The sequence below is a fragment of the Taudactylus pleione genome, unplaced genomic scaffold (genome assembly GCF_031769625.1).
Source record: "Taudactylus pleione unplaced genomic scaffold, aTauple2 ptg000092l, whole genome shotgun sequence".
Taxonomy (NCBI): Eukaryota; Metazoa; Chordata; class Amphibia; order Anura; family Myobatrachidae; genus Taudactylus; species Taudactylus pleione.
The window spans coordinates 6,867,440-6,885,695 of NW_028284494.1; the positions used below are offsets into that span (position 1 = coordinate 6,867,440).

Consider the following 18,256-nt stretch of genomic DNA (forward strand, 5'->3'; position numbering starts at 1 on the left):
TGTAGGGCGACCATAGTGCGTACACACTTGATGATGTCAACGATTTGTCATTCCAATCTATCGGAATTGGGCATATCGTCCGAGAAATCATCTAACGCAGTGGTTTTCAAACTCAGTCCTCAGGACCCCACACAGTTCACTTTTTGCAGGTCACCCAGCAGGTGCACAGGTGTATTCATTACTCAATGACACATTTTAAAAGATCTACAGTTGCAGATAACTATTTCACTAGTAATTATGTGAGGAGACCTGCAAAACATGCACTGTTTGGGGTCCTGAGGACCGAGTTTGAGAACCTGTGATCTAATGTGTACCCAGCTTTAGGGGAAGTAACATGTAATCAGACAGAGAGAGAGAGTGGGAGAATACAAGAGTACAGAGACTGACTACTGTCAGGAAGATTATTAGATGACAACATCTTTTCATGTCTTCATTTATTTTGTACCTTAGATTGCTCCTGATCATGTAATTCCTGCACCAGAAGAAATCTATGTTTACAGTCCACTAGGAACAGCTTTAAAAATTGGAGGAGCAGACGGCACTGAAAGAAACTCCAGCATTGTCACAGTGTATGTTGGTAAACTTGAGAGTCGTGATTTAATACTTGAAACAAGACACTTGAAACTAGATGACTGCAAGAGTATAACAATATTGTCAATCGGCAATCACCACCCCAAATGATGCAACAATATACCCCTGGTCCAAATTAGTAGACTCAGGGGAAACTGACCCAGGCTGGGCACTTATAGCCAGCAAGCAAAAATACTATAGGGGCATGTATCAAACCATGTAATGAGTGGAGAAGTTCCCCATAGCAGCCAATGAGCTTCTACCTATCATTTTATAGAATGTACTTGATAATGCTACCTCAAAGCTGATTGGTTCCACTCTGGAGAAGATTTGATACATCTCCTCCTATATCAGCTGTGGCTTATCAAGAGTCATGTATTTCATTACATGTCCATGTGAATTACAACACATACAGTAGGTGTGATCTCAGAACATATTCAAAACGTAAAGCAGGAGTAGAATCTCCCTTTATATCACAACCTTACAAAACACACCATAGAGCAGCCTCCAATTCATAGGCATCCAAACAGGTCCAAGGGACTGGAGAGCTGATGATTTTAACAGAGCACTCAAATGTGCAGAACCGAGATGATTATAAATCTAAGAACATAGGGCAGAGGTGGACACTACTGCGAATTTGCTAATGCTGCAGCCAATGGGCTGTCTACTAGTATAACCAGTGGGGGGCAGCCGGGGCTCGTTCCCTGGGTGCCATGAGACCGGCGGCGTGGGGTCCTTTAAAGTCAGTGTAGTGCGGACCGCACTACACAGTAACAAACACACCGAGAGTGTGAGAATGCCAAGAGTGTGCAAAACTGTCAGCAAAGCAAAAGGGGAATCTAAAATATAAAACATATTTTGATTTGTTTAACCCTTTTTTTTTTTACAACACAATTCCATGTGTGTTCTTTCATAGTTTTGATGTCTTCAGTATTAATCTACTATGTTGAAAAATAATTTAATTAAACAAAAACCACTGAATGAAATGGTGTGTTGAAACTTTTGACTGGTACTGTATACTGGCCGGGAGCACTGTATAGGGGCACTGTATCACTACTGGGGGCACTGCATAGGGAGGACCACTACTGGCGGCACTGTATAAGAGGCACTGCATAGGGGGGACCCCTATTGTGAGCACTGAATAAGGGGCACTACTGGGGGCCTGCATAAGAGAGACCACTACTGGGGGAACTGCATAGGAGGGCACTGTATAAGGGGCTCTACTGGGTGCACTGCATGGGGTGACCACTACTGGGGTCACTGCATAGGAGCGACCACTACTGCGGGCACTGTATAAGCGGCACTACTGGGGGCACTGTATAAGGGGCACTACTGGGGCCATTACATAGGGGGGACCACTACTGGGGGCACTGCATAGGGGGGGCACTGTATAAAGGCCACTACTGGGGGCACTGTATAAGGGTTCACTACTTGAGGCACTGTATAGGGGTGCACTACTGGGGGCCTGCATAAGAGGGACCACTACTGGGGGCACTGCATAGGGGGGGCCACTGTATAAGGCGGGCTGTATAGGGGGACCACTACTGGGGGCACTCCATATGGGGGGCACTGCATAGGGGGGACCACTACTGGGGTACTACTGGGGGCACTGCATAGGAGGACCACTAATGAGGTAACTATATAAAGGGCACTACTGGCGGCACTGTAAAAAGGGCACAACTGGGGGCACTGTATAAGGGTGCACTGCTGGGGGCACTGTATAAGGAGTACTGCTACTGAGGACATTGCATAAGGGGCACTAATACTGGGGGCATTAAGGTGCATATGGAATGGAAAGGAATGTTCCCAGAGTGACGAGAAACGGTGGTGTGTCATGTTGACATGCCCCCATTTTTCAGTGGCCATGCCCCTTGTGCCATGTGACCACGCCCACTTTTCGGGGCACACACATTTGGGCGGGGGGCCTCCGTTTTTCATCTTGCCGTGGGCTCCAAATACCCTAGTTACTCCACTGCTGTTTACTGAGACACCCACTGACTGCAGCTGTACTCAGCGGAGCACAAGTCGTACCATCGAGCTGACCGCACCATCGGACATTCAAGCAACCCTATGGTTGCTCAGAATGTCAGACGGAACATGGCTGCTGGTGCCAGTGGAACTGCACCTTCTGATGTAGTCCCTGACACCAACATGCCCGCAGACAAAAGCCTCTCCCCTAGTCACCAACCGGGGACACCTATCGGAAATGCATGGATCTCCATGCAATTCAGATCTAGGTTCCCCGACTCGGAAGCATGCGCAAATTTAAAACAGTGGGCGCTTGCACAAGATGTTTTAAATATGTCCACCTCTTAATCAGGCCCATAGTCCCATTATAACCAAATATAGATGTTTATTTCACCCAGTTTTTAGGCTAAATATATACAAAACACATCCCAATAAGAAATGTTAATCGAAGAATGACGCAGTGAGGGCCTTAAAAAAGCGCATACACAGCAGTACCATCCATCCAGTGGAGCGAATGCGCATACACAGCAGTACCATCTATCCAATTGAGCGAATGCGCATACACAGCAGTCCCATCCATCCAGTGGAGCAAATGAGCGTACACAGCACTACCATCTGTCCAGTGGAGCAAATGCGCATACAAAGCAGTACCATCCATCCAGTGGAGTGAATGCGCGTACACAGTAGTACCATCCATCCATTGGAGCGACAGCAGTACCATCTGTCCAGTGGAGCAAATGAGCATACACAGCAGTACCATCTGTCCGGTGGAGCGAATGAGCGTACACAGCAGTACGATCCATTCAGTGGAGTGAATGAGCATACACAGCAGTACTATCTGTCCAGTGGAGCAAATGCGCATACACAGCAGTACCATCCGTCCAGTGGAGCGAATGAGCGTACACAGCAGTACCATCCATCCATTGGAGCGAATGCGCATACACAGCTGTACCATCCATCCATTGGAGCGAATGTGCATACACAGCAGTACTATCTGTCCAGTGGAGCAAATGCGCATACACAGCAGTACCATCCGTCCAGTGGAGCGAATGAGCGTACACAGCAGTACCATCCATCCATTGGAGCGAATGCGCATACACAGCTGTACCATCCATCCATTGGAGCGAATGTGCATACACAGCAGTACCATCTGTCCAGTACAGTGAATACCCATTCACAGAATTGCCATTTGTCCAGTGACCCAATGTGCATACACAATAAGTCTATCCATCCTGTGAACATTAAGCCTAGCACAACAGTATACCACATAACACTACAAATATAAACATAAAATAGAGAAACCCCAAATAAGGGTACAAACAAACCTTATTCTTTCCATTTGAGAAATTTTAAAGGAGAACATGTTAGATTATCTATAAATAATCCATTTTATTAGTATCCATTATTTTGATTAGCAATTAGTCACCAATGGAAACAAGCTCTTCTCCATTCACATAATATATTTCATTTGCCAACCTACATTCTCTCAGGGCCATAATTAGGGGTGTGCGAGTGGTGCCGCCAAACAGAGAACAGGGGGCCTGATTCAGAGCTGGACGCTCTGACCAGAGCGCTCGCTCTGAATCAGGGCCCTCCTACCTGAAAATGGAGCGGCCTCTTGGACGCTCACATAGCTGTGGGTTACCATCCACAGCTGTAGCGAGCGTCCATGATGATGGTCACGACCATCGCGACCATCGGGCTTGCGATGAGACCCTGCGGTAGGGTCTCGTGGCCGCAAGCCCTGGAGTGATTTTGGCTCTATCAGAGCCAAAATCACTCCCAATGACATCACTTGTGATGTCAGTGGGGCTGGACCCAGACGGTAGGCGTTCCCATGGGAACGCCTCCATCTGGCAGCCACGCCCCCGGCATGCCCACCAAAGGGGGCGTGCTGTCAGTCACCATCGACAGCACACCCCCTTTGGTGCGAGACCCGGAGCGACAGCTTGGCTGTCGCTCTCCGGGTCTCGCACATGCGCACGACGGAGCTCCCTCCGTCGTGCGCATGCGCATTAGGGCACCATCGACCCGCTTGCGAGCGTCCTGCGCTCGCGAGCGGGTCTGAATTAGGCCCTTGGTGCGGTGGGCTGCACCGATGCTGCCCCACGGTACCTGCATCTGGCTAGCAGGGTGCCTGGAACAGCACCTTGCAGCCAAAGTCACTACTTCAGCGCCGGCGAAGTGCCCATTTGACACTCCAGACATCCAGTCGGCATCCTGTACAGCACCCCGAAGCACCCTGAGAATTCTGCGGCGGTGCTGCTGTCCTTAACAGCATTGGCGGCCCTGCCTCCTTGGCATAAAGTCATGCGGTTGGTGGGGTCGTGGCCAGCACAGGGCGCTATATAGCCCTATTACGGCTCTTCTTAATAACATTAAATAGTATCACATTTTAGAACCATTCAACTCATCCCACACTATAAGAAGCTACAATATATCTTAATAACCATAAACTATGTAAGTAATTGCGTTCATTCAGCAGATTCTGAGCCTGATTCAGTTGTACCTTATGCCAATGTTTTAGCAGTTGAGTGATAATCGGCAATCTGCTCATGTGTCTGAGTCGCACAGCGCGTGTGAAGGTACATTACCGTAGTCGCTCGCAGTGTGATTGACAGTCAGGGGGCATTTGTGGGAGGTTACTGGGAGTGGTGACAAAGAATGCAGGCGTGTCACAACTGTTTCGGAAGGGGGGAACGGTCTGTGATCCCGTATGTCAGAAAAATTTCTCCAGCGTCTCAGTTCCCGTAGCCATTCTGCGCAACAATAGGGTCACTCAGAAGACCGACAATCAAATGATCTGCGAAGGATGCGGCGTCTTTGTAGGCAGATTCTTGGATTTGCAAAGCCACAGGTGGGGGTCTCAATACATTCCTCAGCGTGTACAGTATTTGCATATTTTCGCACAGCAGCTGCAATGGTATTAGTGTACAACTCTGATCTATGCTCTCTATTGTCTAGGTATTTATATTTTAAAAAGTTATTTTAATCAAGCACACCCTGCACACAGCATATATCAATGTAAAGCAGTGTTAATCCCCTCTACACATAGTAAGAGCAAAGCAATTTCCTCTCTACAGCACAAAATGTTTGCATCCAGCAGCTATAAACCAGCCCCCACGAGTGTAAACATATTGTTTAAAGTGCACCTAAAGGGAAACTTGTACACACGGTAATAATGACTAACAGCCATACTACACTGGTATTAGCTGTCCGCATTTCACCCCAGTATTGTATCATCATTTGTCTTGAAATTCTTATTTTGCAGATTTATGATTTGGAACACAATGATGGGAACATCAATACTCAGTATCCCCTGGGGGATTAAGCAGGTATTACTACTGAAAATAAATTAGAATACCATAAGACAAATGTTCTTAAATTTGGTCCTCAGGACCCCACACAGTTCATGTTTTCCAGGTCACCTAGGTGTATTACCAACTGTCACGTTTTAAAGATCCACAGGTGATCAGGAAAACATGAACTGTGTGGGGACTTGAGGACTGAGTTTGAGAACCACTGCCATAAGGCCAGCCAACCCGACGCCCGATGGAAGGATATATCGGGTGGCCAATGTATGACGGCGCGATTCATCAGCGACGTCCCATCTGCCGTGCATCACATCAGATGGGACAACGTCGCTAACAACGCGCAATTGTGGGTACACACTGAGCGATATGGACGATATATTGTTCCATTCTGCGTCGGAACAATATATCATCCAAAAGATTTCCTAATGTGTACCCCACCTAAGAGATATACTGTATAACTCCCCGTTTCCTGGAGGTGTCATGGTATTGTCTTCCATGACACATGCTCAGTGATGCCCTAAGGCAGTGTTGATCAACCTTCCCCTTTGACTCCAGCTCTTTCCTGCCTTATTGTCAGATGTGTTTATTTAAACACATGCTATTACAGATAGTTGTCTATTTCTTTGTATAAATGTATTGATTTAACTTATTACTGAGATTACGGGTAATGTACAGCCCTTTTGAAAGAGACAGGGCCACGCTGCCCTGGAAATGTACCAGTTTACCTATCACTCCCACGTCCTTGGATGAATTATGCCTCAAACCAGAGGCAAGTCCCCTAACTAGAGGTGGACGGGTGTTGAAGCAGAACAGGGGGCAGAACCTAGGGCGCATCACTGTCGTTCCCACATGGCATCATTTTTTGGCTTGCAGAGTGCCTGATACATGCAGCCTAGACAGCTGCCCGGAGCATCCTTGGTATGCTCTGGTCACTGCCCACAGTGTCCTTATTGGGCACCTGGCACACAGCTCCTTCATGGCCCCCACAGCCCCGCTCCCTTTTCGTGACATTATGACATCACATGTTAAGGAGGCAGGGCTGGCACAGGGTGAAATATTGCCCTGCTACTGCCCTGACCATAGGATTCACCTGAATCCCAAACTGTATTTAGTGAAACAAAAACTAAATATGCCCGCACCTGGTTTTACCTTCATTGTGCATGGTACCCGACATTTGTTGTCGGTGCTATCACTACCGTTGCCAGTCTGTGTATAACCAGCAAATAAAAGCATGGGGATTGTGTCCATATTTTAATCAAAACATTTAATCTTGCAGCCCGTCATTAAGGCGCCCCAATCTCTGCAAGTCCCTACACTAACATATGTGCTTAACACACCTTTAAATTGCCGTTAAATGCGCTCACAGATCAGGTACAGAGGGTAACATCCAGACCACACCCACCTAGGCCTTCTATAGCCTTGAGTGGAAGCAGCATTGACAACACTGTGCTTTATCAAAATATAAACAAAATCCCCATAATTTTATTGTCTAGATACACTCAGATTTGTAGTACTAGTGATAGCGCCGACAACAAATGTCTTTCTGGTTTGTATTTGTATTGAACCACATTCCAGAGTTTCATTGGTGGAGGAATATTGAAACATTCTTTTAATACATAATAACTTTCAAAACTGTTTAGCATTGAACATATAAAATGATTTCACATTTTATTACTACAGTACAAGATGAATCAGAAAAATAAACCTTTTGATATAAATGACCAGTTATTTCTCTTCTGTATTTTAGGCTGGCTTCACTACTGGCGTTGTTATCATTTTCCTAATGGGCTTTCTAACGCTCTACTGCTGCTACAGGGTTGTAAAATCACGTGGGGCAATACGTAAGTATTTTCATAAATTCATCTCACACCAATTTTTCAGATTTAGACAAATCAAGTAAGTATAAATTCCAAATTTTTCTTTATTTATTCTAACTACATTGTAAAGATGCTTATTATGAGGTTCTAAACATATGTTTTTTTTTATTCGTTCTTGTTTTTTTTGTATAGACGTTATGGGTCTGATTTTAATGAATGCAGTGAAGAAATCCTTTGGACTTGGGAAAGTGTTAAAGAAAAGTCCGCTTTAGCCAGAAAAAGTCATAAAAATGTCAAATAAAACGGGCCGTCATGTCTGAAATGCATATTTACCATTCTTCTTTTGCTCTAACTGACCGCCTATGGGATATTCAAGATGGCCTGTTGCCGTCTATAGCTATAGTTGAGTATTGCCGGGAATAGCTTCAGCCAGCTTCCTTCAGCAATAGCTTCCCCCATGCGGAAATCAATTTAACACGGACAGCTTCAGTACATGTACTGCCGGCTAGGGGTGGACATTGGAAGCCAGTTGGTGGGCTTCTGACATCAAATCCAGCGATGCGATGGCTACTAGCCATCGCATCACAACCATTAGATAGTATAGCCATCACGATGTTTATACTTGTGGGCGAAAAGGAGGTGAAGCCTCACAGCACCCCTGTCCACTTCACTGTGGGGGCGTGCCCTGCACTCCCGAGAAGATGCTGGGCTGCCCCCAGGCTCAACCCTACACCAAGAATAGATGCCGTGCGCATGGCATCTATTGTCCTGCTGCTATGCAGAGCGGCAGTGTGTGCTCTCCCCCCCCTCACAGCCAGCCATCGGATGGGCATCTAAAAGCTGCATCCAATGGCTGGAAACCATCGAATTCCTGGTATTCGATGGGGGAAAAAACTTCCATCGAATCGGAAACCTCGACGGTTGCTGATCATTGGCTTCCGATGTCCATCCCTACTGCCAGTTATCCTCCTATCACCATCTCAGGAAGGTGACAGCAGCAATCGATACAATAGGAAAAAGTATTAAGATAAAGGATGTTTTCTTTATAAAAGTACATACGTTATATATTTTTTATTTATACTGAATCTGCTACTGGAAGACCAGACTGGAGTGCTGGCGCAGTGTGCACATGGGAGCCGGCAATAGAGGGTCACGCGTGCGCAGTAGGGAAATGCACATGACAGCAATGTGGTGGTAAATCTCCTCTTACCAGTGTGTCAGCCAGTACTGTCTGCAAGCTGAGCATCACTCGGGCGGCTGCCCCCCAGCACGGAATAGTGATAACCAGTGTGTGTCTCACCCTCCGCGGTGCGGCTCTCCTACCTGGTCTCAGCTTTTGCCACTGCGCCTCCTTCAGCTGCGAGGGTCTGCGGTCTGTGGTCAGTGGCTCCTCTCCTTGCCGCCCTCCCACCTCCGGACTCTACGTCAGGCAGGCGGCGCAGGGGGGTCACCAGCTTTAGGCCCTCCATCCATCCAGCTGTTGTCTCCACCTCGTTGGGTGCCGTCCCTCTGTCTGGGGTCGTTGTCCTCAGATGCTGCCTCTCCGCGGGGCTCTTCCAACCAGCCGGGATTGCTTCTGGTCTCCAGACGCAGCATCAGCCCGGGAGTCTGGGTTCTGTGTCGGCGGGGTAGGTCTTCCTCTTCAACAACCCGTCTCAGCTGCGTCCCCGGCATTGCGCCCGCCGCCGCGGTCCCAGCTTCCTCCGCAACCGGCAGTGACAGGGACCACGCGGCTACAGTCCTCTCTTCAGCGCGGGTCCTGACACCTGCCTAGGGAGGGACATCGATGGTCGATGATTGCCGACCATCGATGTTTTTCTGTCGATGGTAGTGCTTTTACCATTTGATGGCAGCATTCAGGTGTTTGCCGCCTTTGGATGGTAATGATTCGATGGTGTTGTGGTGTTTTGTTTTCTTTTTTTTTATGCTGAGAGCTGCACTGTCCCTGCCTGCAGATTTCGCATGCGAATATCAATTGAATAGTTTTTTTTTTTTAATCTAATAGTTTTGATGCGATGGTTACTATATATCGCATCGAAAGTTTTGATGGTGGAAGCCCAGCCATCATTTGATGGTGGGCTTCCAATGTCCATCCCTACTCCTGTCAAGGTCTTCCTTAGCCTGGGATCCTCACGGAGGAAGGGGGGTGCTCACGCGCCGGGATTCTCTTCACTAGGGAAGGTCATCCATGAGGTGACCATCTGTGATTACTATCGATGGCACACGAAAAAACTATTGGTGGTTTCTACCCTCGCTGGCCACCGCTGCTGGGGGCATGGAGGGCTGCGGACCAATCAAAAAACAGACGGGACTTAAGCTGGCCACACACTAGACAAACTTTTATCCAACCATCCAACTAGTTGATTGGTTGGAATGAAAATCTGGTAAGGAATTGGGAGTAAATGATGATCAGCAATTTGCTCCTAAATGCCAGAAGACAGATGAAAATGGTCGTCAGACAAGTTTGTTAAATGTTTAATCTAAACAATTTGTTCAAACAACTGTTTTTGTCCATTTTCCAGCGTTTGGGAGCAAATTGCTGATTGTCATTTGCTTTAATACATTACCAGATTTTAATTCCAACCAATCACCTAGTTGGCTGCTTGGATGTAAGTTGGTCTAGTGTGTGGCCAGCTTTAGCGGCTAAGCTCCGTCCTGTCAAGGAAAAAAAAATAACCATCGGCTCTTCCATCGATGGCGGAGAACCATTTGCTCTCTGCCATCAATGGCAAAACCATCAACAGTTAACCATCAATGATTGCTAATTATCATTCGTCGATGGCCATCACTATTCCTCTGACGGTGCCACAGCAGCTGACCACCGGCCCTGTCCTGCAGTCTCCATTGTGCTGACCCGCTGACATCTGCGTCCCTGCTGGTCCGCTCTGCACTCTGGATGGTTAAATGGCTGGGCTGCTTCACAGGTAAGCTCCCATCTGTGTTTTCCTCTCTTCGGCTGCTGCACTTTTATACCTCTTGCCGGACTGCCCAACTCAGCTGCTCCAGGTCTCTTACTCTCACTGGACAGGGGTCCCAACAAATGTCCGCCCCAAGGATCTTCTACCCGCACCCCAGGACACCAGTGGGTGTGGGGCCCTTTTCCTGGGCGTCCTCAGTTGATGGACAAAAATAAAATCTCCCTCCGGGGCTGCGCAGGCTTTGTAGCCTCCTGGGAGAGAGGGGTCAGATGAAGTTAATTTCAGCCCTGCCATCTAACCTAATGGGACGTAGTCACCATCCTGGCGGTCTGGATGTCGGCGCCCAGAATACCATTGCCAGAATCCTGACAGCAGTCGAAATCCCCGCTCCAGAATCCCGACCGTCAGCATCCTGTCGGTAAGTACAGGGGTTAGATTGCTGGGGGGGGGGGGGGGGGTTAGGGTTAGACTGCAGGAAAGCTGGAGTAGGGGATAGGGTTAGCATACTTGGAATCGGTATGAAATACCGCCGGCCGCATGGCCAGCGGTTCGATTCCCGGCAGCGCCTGGCCGACAAAAGCAGAGTTCCCGGCAGCGGAAGCCCGACAGCGCTGGAAATCCCGATCGTCGCTAAGGTAAGTATAAACTGACCTAACCTAACCCTCCTTAGGGGTGCCTAACCTCCCCCCCAAGTGCCTAACCCTAATCCCCCCTGTGTGCCTAACCCTAACCCCCCCTTCCCCGCTGCCTGAACCTAAATCCCCCGAGGGGGTGCCTAACCCTCCCTCCCCCTAGCCTAACCCTAACCCTCCTGGGGGGGGGGGCTAACCCTAAGTCCCCCCCGGGTGCCCTAAACCTAACCCTCCCCTCCACGCGGCTGTCCGCTCGCGGCGCCCGGCGTCGGGGAAATGACAGGCGTCTACATCTAGACGCCCGGCATTTCACCCTCGCCGGGATATGACAGTCGGGAAGCCGGCTGACGGTAGTAAGGCAGCCGGTTTCCCGATTGTATACCGCATACTTACTTGTGTCGGGATTCTGACTGTCAGGATGCCGCTGTCGGCAACCTGATCGCCGGGATCCAGTACCCAACTGGCTGCTAAAAACTCCTTTATTTTAATGAGAATGAAAATAATAGAAAAAAAAAACTGTGGGTGCTATGGGGCTATATCCATTTTGTCCTACCCCTTCCTGTACCCACTTGCTGGCTAATAAAAAAAAAAAAAAGGTGTGCCCCTAACTTAGGTTTACCACACGTGTTATGTTGAAACCTCAATCATTGTTAAATAGGAAACCAGGATACCTATGTGACATGGATTCTAGTTTACTGTATTAGCCAATCTATGCTTCCTTTTGAATCTCCAATGCAGTAAAACAGTTGTAGGATCATATTTACTCTTAATTCATCTAATCAAGAAATATGAATTTTCTTTTGTTAAATAAACATTTGCCCTGCCCTATCCCCCCCCCCTCCCCCTCTGTATTTTTTATGTATTAGTTTGCCATTGTTTTAATGTTTTTTCCATAATCCCTTTAGCTCCTTACAAAGAGCCCTCTTGTCAACAGGTTGCTTGTTTTCTAAAAGTCAACACAAGGGACCTCGTTATCAATAGGCCCCTTACTCTGATGATAAGTAGGATTTTTTATCATCTCTTATCGTGTTGATAAAAAAAAATGTGATTATCGCCGCAGTTTCATAAAAATATATTGCCGAGGCAACTGAGCAATACTCAGCAGGAATGTATACTGGGTACATGTGTGAGGCTGCTTTCAGTTCCAAGCCTGACATGTACACTGAAACACCTTTTTGCCAGAGATCCCCTTTTTGGAGAAAGTGTAATAGCTTGGGAGTTCCAGTCAGCTGTGAAATGTTGGCAATTTAGGCGCTAGATTTTTCTAAAAAAAATGGCTACTTTAAATCTAGCGCCTAAATCACCAAAATCGTGCGGTGGCCTGCACCTCACAGGCTATTGCATTTACTCGTTTGGCCGGTAATAGTTTGCCCATTGATAAATGACACCTTGATGTGCACCACTGAGAAAGATAACTGACCAATATATATACCGTGTTTCCCCAATAATAAGACCTACCCCGAAAATAAGCCCTACCCTTACTTTTGGAAAACGGTCCAAAATAAGCACTACCCCGAAGATAAGCCCTAACAAAATCCCCATTTTGTCCGGTCCTTGCCTGCGCTACACTAAAATGCCCCCAGCTCCGCCCCCCACATGAAATGGATGCCGCTGTTAAAGATTTAACAGTGGCATCCAATTACAGCTGCAGCGTCTCACTCTCTCACAGTGAGCAAGACTAAGCCATGCAAGTGTAAGTACACACTGCCGGTACAGTGAAACTACGAATGGCTCATTCAATCAGCGTCATTTACAGCAGCGCCGTGGAGGAGAGGAGAGAAAAAGAGGAAAAAAAATAAAGGTAAGTAAAGAATTGTATTGAATTATTGAAATTGCTGTCAATGTTAATTAAAATAAGCCCTACCCCGAAAATAAGCTCTATGGAGTTTTTTTTTTTACCAAAAAAGTGTCTTATTATCGGGGAAACACGGTATGTAATAAATGCTTCAAACATGTTGTTTCACCCGCCATTACATTTACATTTTAGAACTAATAATCTGTTGAAAATTCTATTTTCATTTATTTTGCAGCTTTCACTGACACAGTAAATTGGGAATTTCCAGACGTTTGCCAGTACTATTTTGGCCCCTTTGGAAGGTGGTCCAGTCTCCTGTTCTCTATGATGTCTCTTGTTGGGGCAATGATTGTATACTGGGTGTTGATGTCCAATTTCCTCTTTAATACAGGAAAATTTATTTATAGTAAGTAATAACTATTTTTCTTAGTTAGAATTCCAATTCTGGCCTGTTTTGGATTACTCTCTTCAACCCATTACTGGAAAATTCAACTTCGGTATTGTCGAACAAGCACATTATATAACATTTTCAGGAGTAAATCCTTCAGTACGCACAGCAATAGAGCACCACTGTGCCCCGGGCTGTTCCCCACCACTCCCTGCCTCCAGCACACGTGATGTCACTGTAGAGTAGACTGGGAGCAAGAAGATGGGCGTCAGTTGTGACCTAAGGACGCACTGGGCGGCGGCTTCAGTCACAACACCCTCATTACAGCTCTGCCTGTCATTCCATAATTGTTTATTTTTATATCCTTTGGATATAACCCTGATAAAACAAACGTTGGGCTTTGGCTATCTACAAGGTAGTTCTGTGTCATATGCAAGATAAGCGAAATTTGCAAAGGGGTGACCTGGACTTGTGAAACAGTGGCCCAGGCTTGTTGTATTAGCCACTAAATGTGCTACAATTACGGATGGTTCTAACATTAGGCAGCTGCCTAGGGCTCCGGCATCTAAGAGGCCACAAAAACATGGAGAGCAAATTTAGCAATATCAAATACATTTCCTTTTAAATTATAGGGTTTATTTCTCTTTTTCTTTAATGTATTGCTCCTCCCTCCTATGCCAGAGACACCGCTCCACTGCTACTTACACTAGGGCAGTGGTTCTCAAACTAGGTCCTCAGGACCCCACACAATTTACGATTTGCAGGTCACCCAGCAGGAGCACAGGTGTATTCATTACTTACTGACGCGTTTTAAAAGAGTCACAGGTGGAGCTAATTATTTTACTTGCGATTCTGTGAGGAGACCTGGAAAACATGCACTGTTTGGGGTCCTGAGGACCGAGTTTAAGAACCTGTGCACTAGGGGGTAAATGTACTAAGATTCGATTTGGTCCCGATTTGTCCCATTTTTCAACTCGGATAGGATCGGTCAAAAACGGCTGTTTTTTTTTTCACTTAAAAAATCGGGAATTTACCAAGCTTAGTTTTAACAGGATCGTTTTGATTGATGGTGTATTTGGTTGATCCTGTCGTTTTAAAGTCCCGATTTAACCGGCCGAATTTCTCTCCCGAACAAGCAGGCTGCACATATCAGTGAAATATGTGCAGACTGTTTGTTTTTTATTATTTTATATTAAGGGATAACCAGCCCCGGACTTGCCAGCCAGACCTGGTTCTTTAAATTACGGGGAACAAAATGAGTAGGGTTCCACCATAATTTAAGAACCAGCACCTGTCTGCAGAGCCAGTCCTGGTTTTAATTATAGGTGGGGGGGGATTGCGTAGGGGTCCCCCTATAATTAAAACCAGCACCGGACCCTTTCTAGCGGGGGGCTGACACCACAGCCAGGGGAGCCCTTTCACCGGGCCCCGCAGCATCAGTCCTGGCCGCTAGTCAGCCCAGGCCAGGGATCCCCAATAAAGGGGTCCCCCTCTCCAGGACACCCTTAGCATAGGCTGATAGCCCGGGGCTGTCCCCGCCAGCCCTGGGCGGTGGGTGACGGGTTGACAGTGTGGGTGTTGTGTAAAAAAAATAGAAGTATCAACATTGTCTTTACAGTCGAACTGCAGGTCCCAGCAAGCCTCCCCCGCATGCTGATACTTGGAGAACCACAAGTACCAGCATGCGGGACATTAAGGGCCCACTGCTGCCTGTAGTTCACCTGCACCTGTAAATAAATATCTAGAAAAACATAAAACACACACACCGTGAAAGTACAGTTTTATTACTTACATACATACACACACACTCACCTACATTACCAAGAGTGGTCTCCTTGTCCAAAGTAGGCATCCAAGGGCTTCTTAAAACAAAAAATCGAAAATCCCGATCCACGCAACAGATAACCTGGATGGTTGTTATCTCCCGAATGAAGCGCTCAGACGCGGCTTCTGCCTTTGTAGAGCCGTATCTGAGCGTTCATTAGCTGAGAGAGGTCAGCCCCCGCTTCTCTCAGCCAATGAACGGCTCCTCCATTTAAGTCAATGGTGGGAACCGCAGAATAGACTTTAGTAACCCTGCAGCTCTCCATTGCAGCCCCCCAGATGTTGTAAAACTACACATTCCAGCATGCCCTGCAACAGGTTTGCTATTTGGCCATGCTAAAAATGTTGCAATGCATCCTGGGATTTGTAGTTCTACAACAGCTGGAGGGCTGCTTATTGCCCACCCCTGTTCTAAAAGTAGAGATGGCCATCGACCATCAATGGCAGAAACACTTGCCATCGGGCCTGATTCATAGACTCACCAGTGGCACCGCCGCTGCATCTTTGTACGCAGTGGCGGTGCTAAAATATGCAAGCCGCATGCTTCTGCGATCCGATGGCTTTGTCCAGACACAGCATCGGATCCTTTGTGTGAACATCAGACATCTGAGTAACCCTCAGGTTCCATCAAAATCACGCTGGATGGTCGGTGAAGCTGCATCACTGGCTTCAGCCTGCCCAATGCTCCCAGTCACCTCCCCCAAATGCCAACAACATGCAAGTCTGCCTTCAATGGCCATCACCAGCCTAGGGCATTGTACGCTCACCTATGTATAAAGGGCATTTTGCAAAAAATTGAGGAACTTGCAAGTCAGAGAGCTCCCACTAGTCTTCTCCCAGACTATTAACTGATAGCAACTACATTGTATATCCATTGCTAAACTTTGGCATCCAATCAGAGTTCAGTGCAGGACTGAGCATTGCTAGACCGTTCTGTAACTGTGTCCTGCCCTTTACTGAGTTCTGATTGGCGACTGAAGTTCAGAGAAAAGTAGGAAATGCAGCTACTACCAGTCAGTGTAGGTTGGTAGCAGCCCTATGACCCCATTGTGCACTATGCAACCAGGGTATGGGCCCTGGGCTATTTGCTTATAACAGAACTAGGCTCTGGGATCCATGTCCTGGTATATTATATAGTTTATCTGGTATTATTAGGGGGAGGGGGGCGGTCACGTCTGCTATATTGTGTGTGGTCACAACAGGGTATTGTGTGGGTGGCACTTTTGCATAATATTAGACTAGTAGAACTTGTAACAGTACAGAGATAAATATTGTTCTTGGAAAGGAGGGAGGAGGGGGGGTTGACCTGCTCTCGATACTTATGGAGCATACACACAGTCAGATTTGTCAGATGAACGATTTGAACGATTTTACCAAAGTTATGAACGATTGAATGATTTTTGACTGCATTAAAATGAATGGAATCGTCCAAGTCTGACTGCAAACACATCAGATATCGTTATCTGACAAACGGGAACGCGCATCGTTGATCGTCCATCGTTCAGGCATGTCAGATATGTCAGATTTTCCTTCAGATATGAACGACTGAACGATTTTTAAATCGTTATTGTTCATATCTAAAGGAAAAATCTGACCGTGTGTATGCACCATAACAGTAGCTGGATGAATTTGGGTGAGGAAGCTGTAAGATCACAAAGGAGAGAGCGGTATTAGTAACCACAGACATACATATAAGTTTACACAAGTGCATCTAGAACGCAGCCTCACATGTCACACTCCTCAATCACATTGTGAGCACGTCACCCCTTCTTTGTACTATGAATATTGTCAAAGCCGTTCTGTATGGCTACTAAAATGTATCATTATCTGTTTTAGATTATGTCCATCATGTCAATGTTACAGATATTGGGCTGAGCACCAATGGAAGTGATAAAGGTAAGATACAATGTCATGGTTTTGTGCCCTCGACGGCAATAACCGGTGGAACCATCGATGGTGACCATCGAAGGACAGCCCACGATGGCCATCCTTACTACATACTTAACAAATTTGCAGACGAACCCTCCTAGGGATCAGAGAATGGCAAGGTCTAGGTCTACAAAGTTGGTAAGTTTGTAGTAAATCCTGCTACTGAATCCAAAAGAGATATGGCTTATCCACGCAGCAGCCCTGTGTACTACAAATCATTGTTTTATCTGCTTGATCAACCAAAATGGGTCACTTCTGTGTGCTGCCCCTAGCAACCAATCAGATTGCCCCTAGCAACCAATCAGATTCCAGGTATTATCTTCTAGAAGGTGCTAGATAAATGAGAATAGAATCTGATTGGTTGCTATGGGCAACATCACTTCTTAAATAGAACTCCCATCTTAGTAAATTTATCCCCTGGTGTGTGCCAACATTGAGCACAGAATGGGATTGTATTACCGGCGGCTGTTGATATCTTACTCAAGTGAAAACTATTACATTTGATTCACCTCCATCAATAATGTAAAATGTCCCATAACATAGTGCTAATTTCACTATCATTTGTGTGTATAGTGACATTTTGGTGGCCTTTATTTTAAGGAATCTCATTCAATTAGCCGTGATCCTCGCGTTGTGCTGTTGCAGCAGTGTGGAAGCGCCAGCATGAATTCTCCCCATCTCGCCCAGATCTCGCCCCTTGTGAGTCTGCAAACAAAAATCTACAAGTTCAGGGCTACCGTAAGTGCGGCATATGCGCGCACTTACTTGGTGGGCAAACCGGCTTGCGGCTAATTGTATTAACCCTATAGTGTCCAATATTTTAATGACGACTTTTCAAGGGCTCTATTTATGGAACAGTAAAACCACCAGAAAATGGGCTTTTCACTAACCGTCAATGATGAAGTGACAGAAAGCCTAACTTCTGTTACAAATGGCGTCACAGATAAGGTCCCCATTGCCGGAAATTGGGACCCAGCGAAGCCTTTCTGGCTTTGCTGAATCCCCGCTGAGTTGAAGAGCTATGCGCATTCGCAGATAGCTGCCAGCATGCACTTTTGACGTTAACCCTTTGCACCACAGAAGAGCACTATACGGGGTTGT

The 18,256-nt window shown here is 46.7% G+C and overlaps 1 protein-coding gene across 1 annotated transcript in view; it reads left to right on the forward strand.

The window, feature by feature from the left end:
- SLC38A9 (solute carrier family 38 member 9) overlaps positions 1 to 18,256 on the forward strand; it is a 270,792-nt gene that overhangs the window by 233,959 nt on the left and 18,577 nt on the right. Inside the window, exons 4-8 of the mRNA XM_088469410.1 lie at positions 451 to 569; positions 5,810 to 5,873; positions 7,600 to 7,693; positions 13,250 to 13,420; positions 17,063 to 17,122. Coding sequence (XP_088325536.1) covers positions 451 to 569; positions 5,810 to 5,873; positions 7,600 to 7,693; positions 13,250 to 13,420; positions 17,063 to 17,122 — 508 coding nt within the window. The remainder of the gene's footprint in view (positions 1 to 450; positions 570 to 5,809; positions 5,874 to 7,599; positions 7,694 to 13,249; positions 13,421 to 17,062; positions 17,123 to 18,256) is intronic.